Raw genomic sequence first — 21,204 nt, 5'->3', positions numbered from 1 at the left:
TCCCAATAAGGCCTAGTTTTTACTCTCTGGGTTGGAAGGTCAGATGGCAGTCGCTTTCGTAAAAACTAGTCCCTACGCCAATTCTCGGGATTAGTTGCCAAGCGAACCCCAGGCTACCATGAGCCGTGGCATAATGCCGGGACAACGCGAGGAAGAAGAAGATTGACGAGGCACACCAGGGAACGCTGTTGTACTGTCATTATCGGCCTTCTATTTGTATGTTGAACTTGAAAATAAAATAGATGACATGAATCAGCGTCACAGCGTCGGTGCGTTCACGTCAGTCCGCTTTTAGTTTTCGCTGTGAGCGCACGCGCGCTATTGTAGTGTAGCTAATTTTGTTTACAAACATTTGTGCAAAGTGGCTGTTAAAAACAATTTAATGTTTATGCGCAACCTATATATTATGGGTGCATAGTGAATAAACAGATCTGTTGAGTATTTTGCATTGAAAATAGTGCCATAGAATTCCTTCGGATATAGATAAAGTACCCACATTAGACGGACTTTGAGTCTATGTGACTGCTTTTGTTTTATCAAGATTAATGCTAAGATTGGTATTATATTCATTTTATAATCTATATAACATGATAATACGAGTCAAGGCATGCGTCTTCGTGAATGACACGATGTATGACTACATACACTATGTCTTGGAGGCTATGTTACCTATTTTTAATTTTAATAACTGACGTAATTCTAGAAACGTTAACCACATAAGGGCCCAGCCAGGGCTCAGCAGGGGAGTCATGACCTCCATGACGACCTTATATTAAAAGGCAGTGTGTACATATTTTTGTCACTTTGTCCGTATCGATATTTAATACCTTGACTGTACATTGACCCGCCTGTTGACATCTCTATAGTGTCATTCACGAAGATGCAGGCCTTGATTCGTATTGCCATGCTATTAAAGGTTAGATTTGAGAAACCTGCGCGTCATCATGGATGACACGAACTATATTGCACTCGCAGTATTTTATTGCTGTCCAGCTCGCACAGTGACATTGACAACCGGCATCATGGGCGGGAGACCAATATAATTATAATTATACATGCGGGTCAATGAACGATAACCTATATGGAAATCGTCTCTGCTTTATTTTATATTATTTTTATTTATTTGGAGATCCAACAGCCGTGACATTAACAAAGATAAATATAGTAGATACAGGAAGCCAATTAAAGGAACTCACAGGTAGTGACATATTATTTATAATTAGTAACTTTGATTAGAAGCAGCTTGTTGGTGGTGGGTTCGAGACGTTCGGGTGTGTCTTAAAATAAGGTATATTAAAATAGTAGATAACTAACCAACTTATTTTTGTCATATAAGCAATTTGTAATTAACCAAGGGATGAAATGGTGCCTTGTACCCGAGTTAAACACACTACTTTTCATTTCGAATTCGAGGAAAGTAAAATACCTACATGTGGATGTAACAGAACACGGCTAAGTATAAACTACAATAAATCCATTTAAAACCAAATTATTTATTAGAACAGAACAAAAGAACAGTGCTCCAGAGCAATTAAAACGTATCATTTTCTGCACACTTTTTAGAACAACAACGACCCACTTTTAGAACATGAGAAATGAAAAAAAAAAAACAGTTTCTAGATATCGGTACGTTTACATGCGACTTGTTTGTTGTCAGTAGGCTTACATTTATCGCATAGATACACTTGGTAAATATAAAATTGATTGCACGCAACGCAACTCATGTTCCTGACTTGATTTTCTTCTAACATTAAGAATATTCTTAATACTACTACATAATAAGTCATGCATGAGTCATATGATTTAATGTTTTGGCTCTCATTTCACAATTAAGTTTATTAGGTTTCGTCGATAATCGTGTACTTACCTATTAATATTTTTTTTGACGAGGAAAAACTTTGCAACATTAGTTGCGCGAATGTTTATTATTTTAAAGATGACTCTCGTTAGAGAGGCCCGGGGCCGGGCCAGGGCGTCCGATACTTCGTTTTTCTATAGAAAATATTACGCGATCCCCGATCACCCGTCATAGAAAACGAAGTGTCGGACACCCTGGCCCGGCCCCGGGCCAGTCTAACTTGAGAATGTGAGTCATCCTTTAGGGACTGCACCTATAGCACTTTTGCCACTAAGAGGGTATTTCCCCATTAGGTTCCGAACCGATAAACCAGAACCAAGCTGCACGGACACGGACATTGCAGTTACAAAAAGAAAGTGTAAAGTGTTACCATAAATGACAAATACTAAAAAGTGCGGAACCCTCGGTGGGCGAGTCCGACTCGCACTTTTAGTATTTGTTGTTATAGCGGCAACAAAAATACATCATCTGTGAAAATTTCAACTGTCTAACTATCACGGTTCATGAGATACAGTCTGGTGAAAGACAAGGTGTACGGACAGCGGAGTCTTAGTAATATGTCTCGTTTTACCTTTTGGGTATGAACCTTCAACATCATCATCATATATTTAAGAGTTAAACTTAGACTTAGTTAGTTAGACTCTTGTCGGCGGAGCCATTTCCATGTGTGTCGGTCTTCTGCCTTCTTGACAGCCTGATACCACACGACGTTCAGTTTTTTCTTTACTTGATCTATGTAGGTTCTCCTTGGTCTCCCCCTCCGTCTCCTTATAACCTACCTACCTTATGAACCTTACGGAACCCTAAAAACGTGACCAGTTTATATCTTTAAACGCCGCTTCAAAAGTACTAAAACGTAATAAAGAATTATAGATTCACGAAGGCGCGCCTTGACTCGTATTGTACATGTTATTAAAGCCTAGATTTGATAGATTTGCGCGTCATCGTGGATGACACGAACTATAGCGGATTGTAAAATACGAACTGTAATCAGGAGATACGGTGGGGTCCGGTTTATATCTTGAAATATAGGTACTGTTGCTAAAGCAGTATAATTTACTCAATCGCACAATAATTCTAAATTAAATACTTACAATCACATATAACATCATTTCGATTTCGGTAGTGTTTTTGATAGTTGACAGGCAATTTTGCAGCAAAGCAGATGCAGAGTTAGCTCAGGAGAAGCCTCTCTGCGGTCGCACTTGTACATTCGCACGTAAGTGTAACAGGGATAGACAACACTCCGAACGTGGTTCGCGGACAGTCGGTAGGCACTCTGGCTTGTAAACTTGTTTCGAACGTAACGTTGTTGCGAAGTAGGTAAACATTTTGCTCCAGTGTTATATCATTCCGTTGACCGGCGGCCAACCGTTTTTGAAATAAAAGGACTTAAGACACACAGTTCATATGAACTAATCAATTGATATGAATAATCAGGGCCCGTACATTTCATACCGTTGACGCAAAAATGACGTCATTTTATATATAGGGAGCTTTTTAACGACACTATATACATTTAGGTAACTTACCTATTGACGCGTAGAAAAATAAATAGTTGTTACGTAAAATACACTGTTAAAAATCAAATATATGTTTTATTTAATAAACTATACTATTAATATGCACTTAAATAAAAACGAACAATATTTGTTGTATAATAACGTTACATCAGATTTTTATGTCAACGAACTTGTTGACGTATACGTCCTGGCTAAAATGTATGTATTTTTATAGAATCATAAACTCATAATTAATGATCAGCATTTTGTGATGATCACACTGTTTTTTTAAACTGTTTATTATGATAATACCTAGATACGACTTACGTTATTCTAAGTAAAATGTAATTAGTAGATAACTGTCATTGGCCATCTGTTATGTAATCACTCGTATGTAAAACTTATATTTACGGCTGTTGTTGTCCTAAATATCAATAAATAAAATAAATAAAAATTTAGTTAAATGACAATAAGATGAAAGTCAGTCAGACATTCTGTACTGATTGTCAAATATCTATATCAGTTAACTAAAGAGGTTGAAAAATGATTAATTATTACGAAAATCATAATCTATGTAGCGTGACGTCATTTTTCCGTCAACGGCATGAAATGTACGGGCCCTGATTATAATGTTCACTGTTTACGGTGCGTCACAAATATTCGTAGGGAACCCGGAGCTAATTTTGCTTTTTCTCCATGAACCGATCGTGAAAGTACTCAACGGGCTGTAATTACTAATTAGACAAAGCGGTGGGAATCGAGTTCTTTGAACGGTCGGCCACTGCTGTTTACTGGAGTAATGGAGTGGACAGGTTGTATAGATCATGTCATTCACGAAGTCGTGTGCCGTGACTTGTATTGCCACGTTATTAAGGGTTAGATTTGACAAATCTGCACGTCATCGTGGATGACACGAGCTGTAGTGAGTTATATTATGGTGGTTCTACACTGGCTGTTATAAAATAAATATTATAGGACATTATTACACAATTTGGCTAAGTCCCACAGTAAGCTCAACAAGGCTTGTGTTGAGGGTACTTAGTACAACGATATATAAATAAAATAAAATAAATAAATAATTAAATATTATAGGTCATTATTACACAAATTGGTTAAGTCCCACAGTAAGCTCAATAAGGCTTGTGTTGAGGGTACTTAGACAACGATATATATAATGTATAAATACTTAAATACATAGAAAACACCCATGACCAGGGATCGGAAACCGGTATTTTTTGTATGGGAACGAAAACGGTATTACTTCATTTCTAATTAGGCAATCTAATAATACGAAGTCGTTATCTGAAAACACAACCGAGTCCTATATTTTGAGTATAAAATAAACCGAAATATATGGTTATTTCGATGTTTTTGCAAAAAACCGGTTCCGATCCCTGCCCATGACTCAGGAACAAATATCCGTGTTCAACACACGAACAAATGTCCTTACCAGGATTTGAATTCGGGACCATAGGCTTCATAGGCAGGGTCACTACCCACTAGGCCAGACAAGTCGTCAGGTTATGTATATTGTTATTGTAATATAAATACCTATTCACATAGAAAACACCCATAACAATATCTCCTTTTCCAGATTGCCAATAACCAACTCAAAAATCATGGCAAAATGTTTCCTCATGGCAAATCGAGCTTTGACTGCAACCAAGAAAATCCCCTTCAGTATGAGAAGGCTCAGTGGAACCCCAATATCCCCGTGGACGAAGGAACGCATTATAAAGTCACCCTTGAATCCGGTAGAAGTCCCGAATTGCACTGTGCATGAATATGTTTGGCAGAATTTGGAGAGATGGTCAGATCGGACGATGGCGGTGAGTATATCCGTAGCCGAATAGCGCTATTTCAATAACTGATGATTTTGAAAATGGAATCATCAACTATAGAAACTAAGTATAAGATAGCAATGATTTTTTTTTGGCTCTCAGAAAACTCAGACAACACCAAAAAGAAGATTGGTATTGATACTTAATTACGTAATGAACTTGTGAACCATTGTTCTAGTACAGTCACGTCTGAAAATATCGATATGAAAAAAGTGCCAAATATATGTATACACGACTTTATTGCCCACATATTTGGTGCCTACATATTTTTGGCAATTTTTTTCGTGTCGATATTTTTAGACGTGATCGTACCATCGCCCACACTGTTATTGACACTATTTTTAACTGTTCGGTGGACCTTATTATAAAAAATATAAGGTCCACCGATGGACAGTTAAGAGAGTTGCTGTTTGTACCTATGGAATGATTTTACTAATTTAAAAAAAATGTAATATAAGGAAAATGTATTGTTACCAGAACCCCTAGTGTAAAATTCGATAGCGTGAGAGATATAGCGCGCCAAGCGGGACGTTTTGTCTCGCTATCGAATATATTTACACTAGGGGTACGAAACAGGAAAATGTATAATAACTGTGGCGCTATCAGTGTAATTTTAGGTAGTAACAATATGGAAGGTAGAGGCAAGGAACAAAATCTCCATATACCAAAAAGTGTCCGACTAAACACCATAAAAAGGTGGCGCTACAATACCTAGAATACTTGAGAAAACAATGTAACCATAGACAGCGCACTTCACTCCGTCAATAACGCCTAGGTTCTTAGCTACTCTAGCGCTACTCTGGAGAGATTTGGAACTATTATTTTTAGTTGACAGCTGGACACTTTTGCATCAGTTCTGCCTATGGAGATTCTATTCCTTGCGTCTACCTTCCGACAATATGGAGTCAGTAGCAAAAGTGACGTTTTTTTTAAACGAAAACTTTTCTTTAGACGCTGACATATCCAATCTATATCTTTAGGAAATTTTTAAAGTTCGAATCGGATCGTAACGCTTCGCCACTCGGCTCTAACTGTGTAGGTATTAATTAGCTGGTATTTTTATGGATTCTTTTATGGTTTTCTCCACTCTGCAGTTCTTTTGTCTATCAATTTATGTGTAGATTGATTCTAACATAAATTAACTTTTAGATCACTTTTCACTACCAGAGCATAATTAATTTTTGATTTTTTTTCGAGCGGCAATGTATTTCGTGCATCATGATCAGTTGTGGCAATTATGACGTCGCGTCATTAATGAGACGTTTTGAGTTAAAACAAAGTAGTGATTACATTGCTTGCTGAATTATTTTGTATGAAAAATAAAAGACGTCCATTTTTTATAAAACCTATGAAAGTGTGTTAAGTACCTTAGATATATGTCAATGAAGCTAGCATTATTCTGAGTTGGCTCCATTTCGTGATGCGCACGTAATGTTCTGGTTCTCTGTGTTTATTGTCTGTACATGTTTGTGACTATCACGAATATATGTCTTTTATCTTTACCTTTATCTAATATTTCAGGTGTGCGGCTCAACGGGGCGAGGCTACACATACTCTCAAGGCTACCAACTGTCCTCGGCGTTCGCAGCCAACCTGCGGAACAAGCTTGGGGTTCGCGATGGCGACGCCGTGGCTGTCATGCTACCCAACGTGCCCGACTATCCCCTTGTGGCCTTGGGGATATTGGGCGCGGGCGCTCTCATTACTAGTATCAACCCTATTTATACAGCTCGTAAGTTTAGTTTTGTTTGGTAATTCAATTCACTAACTACCTCGTCTACTATCACAGCTGGGCTGTCATTACTTAGCCATCCGCACTCCAAACTGACGAACTGGGGCGTAACTCATTCATTTGCATAGTCGAAGTAAGAGTGAAAGAGATGAGAATAAGATCTCGGTCGTCAGTTTTGAGGACAGTGAACAGGACAGTGTGCAGTGTAGTGCAATATGGATTCAATGTGAATCCGAACGAGCCCAATTCTTCTCTTAAAACGCGTGTCTGTAAGAAAGTGACTCCGTCACCCTATTCAATAGATACCATGCACGTTGGAGGGTCAGCCATCTTGTGACCTGCATCGGGAACATAAACATGTACATTGACACTTCAAGTCAAAACAAGTGCTGTCATCTACCGTTCTCGAACGTTTTTTTTTGCATAGTAGGTTTTGCTATCTTGTGAGCTACATTGGAACCATAAACATCACATTTACACCTCGTGCCAGAAATCTGACGTCTCCTGTGCTGCCCTCTACAGTTTATTCACGATCCCTGTATGGTCCGGGGAAGTCCAATATTTGAACGTGGTTTGCTTGGTCTCCTCCCCAGTCTTATAATGTATTGTCTTGGCTACTGGTGCGCCATCGGAAATTTCCACCATTGTTTTTCGGAAACTTCATATATTTTTATGTGGAGAACGAAATGAAAAGTTACTTCTTTACTTTCCAGTTTGTTTGTTATACAATTAATAATGTGTCATTTTCTAAATATTTATTTTAAATCTTCTCTTACGCTTCGTGCTGCACACGGTCATGGCCCCGACGGAAGACCAGCGCTAGCCCAGCCAGGCTAGCACCATGCTGAGTCGGGACCATTTCGTGGCTTATATGTTATGTTTTGTTACATCCTCAAACATGAATGTGATGGTTCTCTCATCTTTATTTTTACTTGGACTCATTGGATTGGGGTCTCATTAGATTACAGTGACTTGCGACGGTTTACATTGAAAACAATTTATCTTTTCAGATGAAGTCCAACGTCAACTGCTCCTCTCCGACGCCAAAATCATCGTCACGCTCCCAGAAACAGTGGACACCGTGAAAAACGCCCTAACCATGGCCAAACTAAAACTACCAATAATCGTAGTCAAAACCAACGATCCCACCCCACAAGGCACAATAGTCTTCAACGAACTAAGTGATGTAAACGTAGACTTATCATGCTTGAAAGAAGTGAGGCGGACTGCGAAAGATGTGTGTTTTCTGCCATATTCAAGCGGTACCACTGGAGTGCCTAAGGGAGTGGAACTGACGAATGAGAATCTAGTGGCTAATATGGAACAGATCAATGATCCGGTTATCAGGACGCACAATGATACTACAGGTACCTAAGAGGGCGTAAAAGTCACGCCGTTAGCGGAAAAATGATAACAAAGTATTTTTAGATAAGGAAGTAAATAAAAGGCGTCACGCTACGAAGAGTATGATTATTGATTACAAATATTACAATTAGTATTTTCGTAACAATTAGGTAATCACTTTAGTTAACTGTAGGGCTAATATGGTCGACTCTTTATCATTTGTCACCATGCTGGGCATAGTGACAAGCGATAAAAATGGAACCATTGCTGCCATTGCGCCTGGCTAAGATGGTCGGTTTCTTATCATCTGTCATCATGCCTGTCACGTTCTAACAAGTACGTAAGTGCGAAAGTGACGCATGACTTGACAAGTGATAAAAGTGCGACCATGATACCGCAGCTGATATAGATACTTAATTGACAATCAGTACAGAAACTTTTATCTCACTCAACTATAGTTTATTAAATAATAAATATTTTTCATTTTAACAGTGTGTTTTACGCAAATTTGTAGTGTTATAAAAAGATCCCCGAATGTTAACTTACGATATTTTTGTGTCAACGGCATGAAATGTACCACTGTACCTGAACAATATTAGTGGTCTTAACTTTTTTGCAACATCATTGGCCACATCATCTTGACAGATGATTGTTGCAGCGACAGGTTATTAAGAAGAAGAAGAAGAGGTCTGTGCGCCGTCGGAGATCGGAGGTGCGGCACATCTTTTCTGTGACTGTAAAGCCCAATCGCAGCACGGCACTTTCTGCCACAAAGATCGCAGGTGAAGCGCGAATCTGTTGATGGTTCCTGTGCAGTCCGAAGTCTTTTCTGCTATAAATCATCGAGCCAGACTTCATCATGCTTCGCTATGCCGTCATGTAGAAGGTTACGCCATTCCCCTCTTTTAAGGGCTTCCGTTTCCCAGGTGTTCGGGTCGATGCCGAAGGATAACATGTCCTGCTCAACATTACTTTGATTACCTAATCCAAAAAGAATTAAGAAGACCAAGAGTGCTCACTCCATAAACCAGTTTTGGTACCAAAACGCTTATTATTTTCGTAGTCGACATCTAACATCGAGTAGCGGAACTCTTAAGTACTGCTACTCAACTATAGATATCGCGGCAAACAAAAAGTCTAATGCTCAACGGAGTAAGCGTAGGAGTTACTCGTAAAAATAGAGTTCCGGTTACTCTGGTTATATATATATATATATATATATATATATATATATATATATATATAAATTAGCTGAAAATTGTTGAACATTAGACTTTTTGTTTGCCGCCACATCTATTGTCGAGTAGCAGTACTGAGAGTACTGTACTGTATACTGTATCAAGATGCTAGATGTCGACTTTGTAAATAATAAGCGTTTTGGTAAGAAAATCGATGTTATTTCTCTATGCCAACTATTTCTCTCCATTTTCCAGCATCTCACCAAGACTCCGTCATGGCAGTGCTACCCTTCTTCCACATCTACGGCGCCGAGGTCATCATGTTTCACAAGCTGTCCCAGGGCATCAAGCTGGTGACCCTCGCCAAGTTCCAGCCTGAATTGTTCCTCGACGCTTTAGAGACGTATGAGGCGAATCTCTTATTCGCGGCTCCTCCTATAAGTAGGTACAGCGAGATGCAAAAGTTCATACCCACTTCATGTATTCCATTCATATAGTCGGTATGCACTTTTTATACTACGTCGGTGGCGAACAAGCATACGGCCCGTCTGATGGTAAACAGTCTCCGTAGCCTATGGATGCCGGCGACTCTAGAGGTGTTACATGTTCGTTGCCGGCCCTAACACTTCGCACCCTCGTTGAGCTCTGGCACCCTTACTCACCGGCAGGAAGGGTAGTAGGGTCTAGTGTTATTTAGTTACTATTGCAGCTTTGTATACCAAATATTGGCTGCTCCTTCTTAAAATTAGTTTCTTCTATGTTAGATGCTGCTTTTATGTTTTTCGTAATCGCTGATAAAAAACAAATAAATAATAACAATATGTACGAGGGTCATGCCAAAAGAAATTAGATACTCAAAAGTTACCGACTTTATTCTTTATTACAGCTATCTATTTTTTCGAAGTAGTCACCGTGAACACGTATACACTTTTCCATCCGTCTAAACCACTTAGAAAATACCGATGACCACTCTTCTTTAGATACCTCAGAAATTTCATAATTATACGCAGCCAGGGCATCTTCTTTGTTCTCAAATCGCCTTCCTTTTAATTTTTCTTTAATTTTGGGAAATAAGTAAAAATCGCAAGGGGCTAGGTCGGGGGAATATGGCGGGTGGGGCAAGATAGTCACGTTTTTTGAGCTGAAATAGTCAAGTGTTCTAGCAGAAGTGTGAGGGGCAGCGTTGTCATGGTGCCAGAGCAGGTGCTGAGTTCCCGATTTCGGCCGCTTGTCACACCAAGCTGACAGTACTCTGGGGGCACAAACTGTCACATACCATTCAGAGTTGACTGTCCTTTGATCTTCTAGCACTATCGTAGCAATATGTCCCGTCTTGCAGAAAAATGAGGCAATCATTTGTTTTTGTGTACTTCGGGTTCGGCGACATTTTGTTGGCGTCGGCTCATCTTCAAAACACCATACTGTGGACTGCCGCTTTGTTTCGGGGTCGTAGTTATATAGCCATGTTTCGTCACCTGTAAGTATATCATATACATTTTTTTTTCTCGCCAGCGTCGAATTTATCTATCATAAATTTGCACCAATCTACGCGGCGGTCTTTTTGCAAATCGGTGAGTTTGTGCGGCACCCATCTTGAACAACGCTTATGAAGGGCCAGATGATAATGAATTATAGTTTGCAATGCTGCTGATCCAATACCCAGCTCACGCTCGAGCTCTGCATATGTAATTCGTCGGTTCGCACGAACATTTTTTTCCACAGCCTGTACGTTTTCTTGAGTGACTGCGGTTGGCGGCCGTCCGGTCTTCGCCTCATCTTCAAAGGTCTCTCGTCCCCTTTTAAATTCAGCAAACCAATTAAAAACAGTTGCACGTGAACAAGCAGACTCGCCAAAAGTTGAAACTAAAAGTTCAAAACACTCTTGAGGTTTTAAACCTTTTTTAAAATCATAATAAATCATAACACGAAAATCACGTCGAGTGAGCTCCATTGTTGCGAAAATTTCCCTCCAAAATTACCCAGAAAAAAAATAATTAAAAAAGGAATCCTAACATTTTCCGAGTGTTCCATATTTGAATTTATTAGCAAATAACCTACCTTTACAATGGTGTATAACTGGCCAGTATCGATCAAATGACCATAGAGTATCTAACTTCTTTTGGCATGACCCTCGTATAATATAAAAAAATCCTTTGAACAATATTGAAGAGCAATATGACCATCCTATAACAATATCTTTTTGGATCGGAACAGGGAAGAGGATCAATAATTATGGATCAAAAGCTGCATGAGCTTACATTCCCATCCATCTGGCTTTATTTCCAGTACTGATGATGGCGTCGCATCCAGCCAGCTCCTCGAAGAAGCTGCAGCACCTGGATGTCATCATTAACGGTGCGGCACCCCTGGCTTCCGCTGATGGAGATAGGCTCATCCAAAAAGCCGAGGTGAGGTGGACTTTGGATGGCTCCGTACACCATCCCGCAATATATCAATCAGAATCACGGAGAAAGATGTCTTGGCAACTTTTAAGTGGGCGTCAGCCGCCTTATAACAGGAAGGAAAGGAAACTATTTAAAAAAATTAAATTATACATATACCTATTTATTATAGTTATATAAGCCACCGCGCACCACCCACCAAGCTTCAAGATCGAGTAAGAAATGTCGAGATTCGTTGCTGCACCAAGGTGCAAGAGGGTTGCTTCATTACTGAACTAAAATGGAGTTGGGCGGGACATGTTGCTAGGCAGAGTGATGGCAGGTGGACTAAAATGTTAACGGAATGGTGGCCGCTTTCGGATGAAAGAAGTCCCTGGCGCCCGTTGGCTCGTTGGGTGGACATTCGGAAGATTGCGGGTTGCTTCTGGATGAGATTAGCTCCGGGACAAGTGGCGTACTAGAATAGAGGCCTATTACGAGTATGCTCAGCAGTGCCCACTATAAAGGGCTGATATATAATGATGATGATGAAGCCACCGCGCCATAACGCTTTTCATTACATCTGGTTTTTGGTCCGACCCGTAGAAGGGGTCTACTAACCTAACATTTCCTACCTGTGGACCCATTAAATCTTGCATTATGTAGCACAATAAAGTTCTTAGGTATACTGTAGTCGGTCGTTGTGGAGATTCCTGAAGACAGGCCTTCGTCTAGTGAAGGTTTCAGTTGATAGGATAGTTTATTATTCAAGTAGGCATATTACATGCGCTTATGAACATCAAATAAATACTACACCTCTGACCCGAGAAGATTTCAATCCTCCCTCAATTGGAGGAGGGTATCCGATATGGACCGGCAAGAAACTCGGCGAGACACATCTTTTCAAAACATTACATCTTATAATTAACATGCATTATTTAACATGATATGATAAGTTAAAGTTCGTAGCTATGTGAATTGCTGAAACAGTGCCACTGTTGCTCTCTTTGATGACCAAAAATCCTTCTTTTAATTTTGTGATAATACCTATATTTCGGAATTATATTAACATTAAAATCTTGTTTTCAGAGGAAAATGGACTTCAGGCAAGGCTACGGCCTTACCGAAACGTCGCCTGTGGTCACAATGACCCCTAGAGGCCTCGACAACTACTCCTGTGTCGGTCTCCCTATACCCAACACGGACCTTAAGATCGTGGACCAGAACCTAAACAATATGGGACCTAATGAGGTGAGTCCGGCAAATGTGGAGTTATTTTCAAGATTTCGATCCAGTAAAACACATTTAAGCTGTCTTTGTTTGTCCGATCTTCCATTAGGCTGTCAGCTAAGTGAGCTGACTGCACAGGATTTGAAAACGCAGTGGTTTTATCTTGTATCTCCCAAAATAATTCCCAAAGTGTGTTCCTATCGGCACTACCACATAGTAAAATGCAAAAATTTACGGAAAATCTAAAAGGAACATTTTTAATAGAAAATGGCGAACATTTAAATATGTAATAAATCATGTTCACAGAAAGGCGAGCTCCTTGTCCGAGGGCCTCAAGTCATGAAAGGCTACAAGAATAACGAGAAAGCGAACAAGGAGGCCTTCACAGAGGATGGCTGGTTCAGGACAGGAGACTTGGCCGTTGCTGACGACCAGGGCATAGTCACCATTGCTGACAGACTCAAAGAACTTATCAAGGTTAGTAACTTAAGTTTCTATTGGCATTTTCTATCAACAATTTTCAGTTGACTAGGCCCCTTGTAATTGTCATTTGACCCCTGTAATCATGTAATTTAAACATAATGTGCGAATCTTTAATTCCCGTATAAAGTGTTGATCCGCGTCCGTGGTTATCTTTATAATAGTTTAGTATACCATATTATTTTATCATTTGATATTTACCAGTCGCTTTTCGGTGAAGGAAAACATCGTGAGGAAACCGGACTAATCCCAACAAGGCCTATTTTACCCTCTGGGTTGGAAGGTCAGATGGCTGTCGCTTTCGTAAAAACTAGTGCCTACGCCAACTCTTGGGATTAGTTGTCAAGCGGACCCCAGGCTCCCATGAGCCGTGGCAAAATGCTGGGACAACGCGAGGAAGAAGAGTTTATACCATATACAGCGAGTATTTTGGATATGACCGCATAATCAAAGGACACACTTTCATAGGTTTTGTGAAAAGATGGACGATTTTCATTTTTCATACATTGTGTGTCCCTAGCCATTGGACAAAGCCGAAATGTACAAATGCATTAGGGTATTTAGAACCAGTGTACAAAGTATCATAACAACCGGTGTAGCGGTTTCGATGAAATTAACAAATTACCATATTTTACTTTGGAGCAGCCTGATGTGTTAGTAGCTCCTAAGGTAATATCCTTAAAGAATAGTATGGAACCTTCTTCAACCTTTTTGATTATCTTTTTTATTTATGACACTAATAAGCTTCTGACTTTTGAAAAATGTCTTCATTATCAAATATTTCGAACAAATTGTCAAAAACACTGCCAAAGATTAACACAGTATGTTTCTTTTTATTGTCGATTATTAATTGCAAATAACTTTTGTTCGAAAAATTTATTTTTTTATCTTTTGTTCTAATTAAAAAAATATTAACGTCAGAGCATTCCTGAGAAGTAACCCTACGTGGGATTTCAGGGCTTGTCCAATGGCTAAGGTCACCCTGTATAAAATAGTTTAGCAAGTAATGTATCTGTTAACGCCTCGTCTTTGTTCGGGCATCTTCGGGAGCCGTCGGTGTGGGGCGCGGAGAAATGGGGCCGGCAGCGGCATCTCAGCAATCTTTCGACGGACGGTTGTGCCCGTTCGCTAACAATCAGTGATAACTTAACATCTATTAAATTAAAATTAAATTTAAAAATTATGTAAAACGTAAGATTATCTCTAAAGCCTATTATAGCACAAAAGACTACATGAAGGATGAATCACCGTGGGATTAAGTGTGATTGTAAATAATGAATGATTAATAATGATGAAATTTATAATTCAATGTATATAAACCGTATTTTTTCACATTTAGATTTTAGTCTAGAAAGTTTCTAGACTAGTTTTTAGGGTTCCGTAGTCAACTAGGAACCCTTATAGTTTCGCCATGTCCGTCTGTCTGTCTGTCTGTCCGAGACTTTGCTCCGTGGTCGTTAGTGCTAGAAAGCTGAAATTTGGCATGGATATATAAATCAATAAAGCCGACAAAGTCGTATGTACAATAAAATCTAAATTTTTTTTAGGGTACCTCCCCTACACGTAAAGTGGGGGTGAATTTTTTTGATAAAGTGAATATATTCGGAGATAAACGCTCCGAAAGAAAAAAAAATGTGTCCTCCCCCTCTAACTTTTGAACCATAGGTCCAAAATATGAAAAAAATCGTGGAAGTAGAGCTTAAAAAAGACATTAAATGAAAACTATAGCGTATATGATCAGTTTAGCTGTTTTTGAGTTATCGCAAAAAGTTTTCCCTTCATAGTAAAAAGACTTACTTTACTCGTAATTAGGTACTGATTATGCAAATTTGCCTATTGGTTTAACTCGGTGAAAGGTACCGTTTCATCCCTTGGTTAACAATTTACTATACTTTAAGCTCCAGTTTAGCTTATTGTGACGGAAGAGTAACTACGGAACCCTACACTGAGCGTGGCCCGACATGCTCTTGGCCGGTTATTTTATACAATTTTGGTATTTGACGATCCTTTTGTAGAATTCTTATTATTAAGTTTGACATATCTATAATAATTCAATGTTTTTTGAGAACAATAAAAACTGCATCAATAAATTGCTCTGATATTTAGATTAAGATGATATTTGTAAAATATGACGATTTAAAAGTGCTTGTTGCTAGGCCTATTTGAATAAAGAATACAGGGCGTCCCAAGACTATGGGACATCAGGGGAAAGTACCTTAAATATAAGACATAGGATATTTTGCTAAAGGAGACTTTATATTATTTTCAAAACTGAGTAATACTGCATTCAAAGATTTAAAAAAAATAAGTAACTTTGTCTGGAAATCGAACCTACTCAAATGTGGAAAAAAAAAACATCCTGTATTTTTATGATGCCAATCGAAAGAATGCATAAAAAATAAGTCATATCGGAAATATGATATCGCAAAAGAAATGAATTGAATAAAATTTTTGATTAAAATTTCAAGATTCGGTTTAATTCCCAGAAAAAGTAGGTAAGCAATTTTCAATTTTTTTTTTTTAAATTCTTTGAATGCAATATTCCTTACTTTTAAAAATAAAATATAGTCTTCTTTCAGCAAAATATCCTATCTACGATGTTTAAGGTACTTTCCCTTGATGTCCCATAGTCTTGGGACGCCCTGTATATTGACTTTGACTATTTATCACAAAAGTTAAATTATTATACGTGCATGTATTGGACTACGAGTGTCATTTAACTCACCTCATCCACGACCCCAAGATCATCTCGCCCCTAAATGCGTGGACAGCATCACTACTTTGTTTTAACTCAAAATTTAATGACGCAACGTCACAACTCACAAATGACCACAATGTACGAAATAGCCACTTTGCCAGTACCACTGATATATCTCTTTCTTCATCAGGTCAAAGGTTTCCAAGTACCCCCAGCAGAGCTAGAAGCAGTCCTACGCGACCACCCATCCGTCGCCGACGCAGCCGTCATAGGCATACCTCACAAATCCGACGGAGAAGTACCTAAGGCCTTTATCGTCCTAAAAAAAGGACACGAGGCACAGCCGGGACATATATGCGGTTTTGTAAAGGAGAGGGTGGCGGTGTATAAAAGGATTAGGGACGTGCAGTTTGTGGAGAGTTTGCCGAAAAGTGCCACGGGCAAGATATTGAGGAGGGAACTCAAAGAGAAGTACACGTGATTTGAAGAGCTGTTTATTATTATTATTATTATTTTATATATAAGCTACGTAAATAAGAGAAAATGGCTTCTAAGTTTAATCTGATATATAAGGATCTTTTTTTGTAAAATCAGTGCAAAATAGAAATTTTTCGAAATCATTAGCTATGGCATGATATTTGACACAACTTTTATGACGAAATTTATTTTTACCAATAATTATATGAATGTGAGTACAGTCAGCATCAAAAGTAGCGGATCAGACAAGGTGTCAAAAGTATCTACCATTTTGTAACAGCTGAACAAAAAGTGATGGTTCTATATGTAGAACAATTAAGACTGTAAAAGATATACTTTTGAATGTGAATTTTAAAGAAATATCTATATTTGGAAAAGTTATCAGGAACATCAGATACCTTTGGCGCGAAAAACAGTATGAGCGTTGCTAACTGGCGCGGACGCGTGTGACAGATTTCAAATGTCAACGCACGGTAGCTGTACTGTACCCCTAGTGTAAATTTATTCGATAGCGAAACGTGACGTACGCGTTTGCGTTAAGTCTCATTTTGTACGGGATTTTGTGTTTCCAAAACGTCCCGCTTGGCGCGCTTTTTCTAAATCCCATACAAAATGAGACTTAACGCCTCGAATAAATTTACACTAGGTGTTCAGGTCTAATAAGTGTCTTAATTTCTGAAACATAAATTTTTTTAAAGATGTTAATAGAAATGTGTGATCAGGGAAGTCGAAAAGAAATATACGTGAATATATTAAATACATATTTTTTCAGCATTAGCTAGGTAATTAAAAGAAAGTGCCTTATCTAAGGTTGAGTGATACTTCCAATTTTATATCAACTATGAATTTTATTATCTCTCTTGATTAAAATATAAAACAAACTATTCAATTAAATTGTCGATATGTCAGTTTGTTCTTTAAAGGTGAGTATTAGCAAAGAGAATTTGAAATAGAGGTGGATGTCAAAGAAAATTTTGTAGCCACGGTAAATTTACTGCCGTCTTTCGTAAACTTTTAGAAGGGCTAGAAATTTGATACTTATGAAGTGAAAACTTCTTTAGCGGCGCTGTGCACTTTTTGTGATGGGGAGAAAATGTTAAACTCGCGACAGGTCACGTGACCGACAGATTCGTCAGATTGAAAATTCGTAAGATGTACACGTGACCTGATCGAAAAACTGTTACAATGTCATTGAAGCCAGTAGAGTCGATAGTGTAAGAGTGGATGAAAGTTGAAATTATGGATGGAAGTTGATTTTTCTGAGAGATAAACTTTTTAATGTTAAATAATTGTAATATTTCTGAAGTGTTAAATTTTTGATGTAATATAAATTTTCATGTTTGTGTACGAAAGCGCAATAAATGAATATTGTATTTTACCACATAAATTATAGTACTTTTATATTGATAATTAAAGCAATTCGTGCAAAATTATTCCCTAACCATTCCAAAATATCAAAAATGCACAACATTCATATTCAAGTTTTCACTTCTGCCGGCACTCCTGAAGTGCAAATTAAAAAGTGGCGCCATCTTACCAGGCATCGGCTAAAGGTTGTGGCGACATCGCTCTAAACGTTGCCGCCGTACCTTTGGCCTTTGATCTATTAGATGGCGCTACTTTTTGATATTTAACAAATTTAACACATATCTGTGAAAGAATAAAGATTAAAGTGAAATGACATTCTAAAAGTGTCGTGTCGAAAGATGGCGTTAAATTTAATATAGCTACAAAATTTTCTTTGACAAACCACCTCTATTTCAGATTATATTTGGTATTAGGGAATAAAGTAAAAGTCACTCTGTTGTCAGTTTTAAGGTGACGTTCAGATGTCAACTGTCACCTTTAGCCATTTGTATTAAACTTCATATAACCGATATAAAACAGTATTATGTGACTGTATGTACATAATTAGCCATTAAAATACGAGTGTGGGGTCATATGAGTTTCATTATGATTTAATCATGTAGCAGTAACATAAACTACTATAATTTGTAAACTTTTAAACAATGGCTGAATGATAATCAAGTATAATTATTAAAATATAATGTCTATAATAATGAATAAGCCTATTATTTCTTAATATCCTAAGAAGGAGAAATACCCATGATGCAAAAAGGGTTATATTATACCCAGCATAGTGCATTGCGTAATTAAGGGCGGTAAATAAGGAATTACGAACGAGTGCGAACACCTACGGTGAATTGAAGCCCGCAGCTGAAAGCCAGGGCTTAATTAACACGAATTCGTAATTTCTGTACCGCTAGTGGCTTAAACAATGTTTTTCATCACTCTTGTGACGAAAAAATAAAACGTATGCCTAATTTCGGACGTCTAATCCTAGCAAGTGATGAAAATAGTTATTTGTACAACAAGAGAGCAAAGTTTGATATTTCTTCGAGTGCTTATTTTGAGTCCCGTGCTAGCGCAAGATTCTATAATAACTAGAATCTTGAGCGTCGTAAGGGACTCGAAAGCGCACGAGATGTAAATAACTCTGATCTCGTGTAGTACACAAAAAATTTCACGTCGGCAGTGAGAACTTATTTGGAAGGTAAAAATACAACCTGTAAAAATTGAATACGTCTTCATCACTATTTCACTCATGTTTTCTAAAGGTATTCTAACAATTAAGTTTAATTACCGCAATAAAGCAAAACGAAAGAAATTTCAATAAAATAATACAAAAATAATGAAATAATGAACATCAATTGACAGTTCAATCGACAACTTTTTTTGTTAAAAAAAAACTTAGATACGGTCCGAATTGCGGATACTACTTTTGTCAACTCTAGGAGTAATCGTTAAAAGTAAAATTATTCTCTTTGCGTAACAATTGCGTAAATTTTTATAAGTTAATTGTTTTGATTGTATAATTAAATACGTACAATATGGTGTTTTTATTTAATTTTAAACTTTTATTTCATTAATTAATTATTACGAACGAAGACTCGTATGCAACAATGCGGTCTGACTTATTTCGGGGGTCTATTATTAACCGTCAATATACCGTTGAATTACGTGTGAACTTTTTTGGTCTCTTTCTTTTTGCTAATGACGTGAAAGGGACAAAGACAATAGAATCCAAATATTTCGAACTTGTATTTAGGCCCCGCACGTTGAAATGACAGTCACTTGAATGTTATTTTGTCTCACTCAGTGAGCAAATGCGATTTTGCTCACTGTTTTCAAGCAGCAAATTACCCTTGTTCGAGCTGCTGACGTGAAAACTATATTGCAGCCCTATGTCGAATTTAGGATTTACGGACCGTATCGCCTACGTGTAATCTTCTTCTTCCTCGCGTTGTCCCGGCATTTTGCCACGGCTCAAGGGAGCCTGGGGTCCGCTTGACAACTAATCCCAAGATTTGGCGTAGGCACTAGTTTTTACGAAAGCGACTGCCATCTGACCTCCCAACCCAGAGGGTAAGCTAGGCCTTGTTGGGATTAGTCCGGTTTCCTCACGATGTTTTCCTTCACCGAAAAGCGACTGGTAAATATCAAATAATAATATTTCGTACATAAGTTCCGAAAAACTCATTGGTACGAGCCGGGTTTGAACCCGCGACCTCCGGATTGCAAGTCGCACGCTCTTACCGCTAGGCCACCAGCGCTTACGTGTAATATAACACCTTTTACGAGCAAGTGAGATGAAAATTAGATTTACGTATCTCCTCTAACCCGAAGGTAAGGGCTATTATAACGTTTTGTATATTGATCGCTTAAGGTGACAGTCCATTTCTGACCGCAGCTGCACTACTGCTCCGACATTACTGCAGCGGCCTGAACGCGTCGGTGTTATTGTCAATTTCCATAGTAAAATCAATGACAGTACCGACTGCACGTAATATGGTAATTTTAACGTATTTCCGACCGCAGCTGCACTACTGCTCCGACATTACTGCAGCGGCCTAAATACGTCAGTGTTATTGTCAAATTCCATAGTAAAATGATGACAAGACCGACTGCACGTAGCATGGTCATTTTTAGTGTTTGGTGTACATACGACCGCAACTGCGAACCGCACGTCAAATCTTTACAGAAATGTCTTTGGTCACAGATATAGTAGCTCTAAGCAAAGAGGATATAACCACTACAATATAAGGAGTTTATTACACCCGCGGATAAACAACCCCGATAGTTTCTGTGTCTCGCGGTAGTTCCTCTGTATCTTGGCGTTGCTCTTATTGTTTTTTTAATGTTTCCTGATAAATTCATTAAATAAACAGTTCTTTCCTTTTTTCGTAGTTTTCCGAGAACAGCTATAAGCTCGAAAGGGCAAGAACGATAGAGAGGCAAATATACGATTTTCAAATTAAGATTTTCATGGTAGGCAATAAGTAGATAGTAGCTATGTATGTATGTATATATAAATTATATACAAACTAATAATAGTGAAAAAACTGGAAAACTAGTTCGCCTTTGTATTAATGATGAGTGTTTTTTTCCTGTTTTGTGTTCATTTTTGTACAATAAAAAGTTT

General features: G+C 38.2%; 1 protein-coding gene across 14 annotated transcripts; it reads left to right on the top strand.

The window, feature by feature from the left end:
• The first annotated feature begins 273 nt into the window (after positions 1 to 273).
• LOC133524678 (uncharacterized) lies at positions 274 to 18,788 on the top strand. Of its 14 annotated transcripts, none has more exons than XM_061860785.1 (10): positions 276 to 557; positions 3,016 to 3,077; positions 4,955 to 5,189; positions 6,723 to 6,933; positions 7,944 to 8,300; positions 9,711 to 9,896; positions 11,742 to 11,863; positions 12,926 to 13,087; positions 13,373 to 13,543; positions 16,435 to 18,788. In XM_061860785.1, the coding sequence occupies exons 1-10, from the start codon at positions 546 to 548 to the stop codon at positions 16,723 to 16,725; spliced, it is 1,809 nt and encodes a 602-aa protein (XP_061716769.1). In that variant the 5' UTR covers positions 276 to 545; the 3' UTR covers positions 16,726 to 18,788. The 14 variants fall into 14 exon arrangements, with proteins under 14 accessions (XP_061716787.1, XP_061716769.1, XP_061716844.1 ...); XM_061860860.1 differs by having other exon boundaries at positions 2,997 to 3,077; XM_061860852.1 differs by having other exon boundaries at positions 2,985 to 3,077.
• The last annotated feature ends 2,416 nt before the right edge of the window (positions 18,789 to 21,204 follow it).

This window comes from Cydia pomonella, chromosome 1 (genome assembly GCF_033807575.1).
Source record: "Cydia pomonella isolate Wapato2018A chromosome 1, ilCydPomo1, whole genome shotgun sequence".
NCBI lineage: Eukaryota > Metazoa > Arthropoda > Insecta > Lepidoptera > Tortricidae > Cydia > Cydia pomonella.
This window is presented reverse-complemented; position numbering and strand designations above follow the sequence as displayed.

Excerpts from the sequence above, each read along its gene's own strand:
- LOC133524678 (XM_061860785.1), top strand. Across the intron at positions 3,078-4,954 it reads TCGCACTTGTACATTCGCAC|ATTGCCAATAACCAACTCAA; the intron begins GTAAGTGTAACA and ends CTCCTTTTCCAG. Across the intron at positions 13,544-16,434 it reads GACTCAAAGAACTTATCAAG|GTCAAAGGTTTCCAAGTACC; the intron begins GTTAGTAACTTA and ends TTTCTTCATCAG.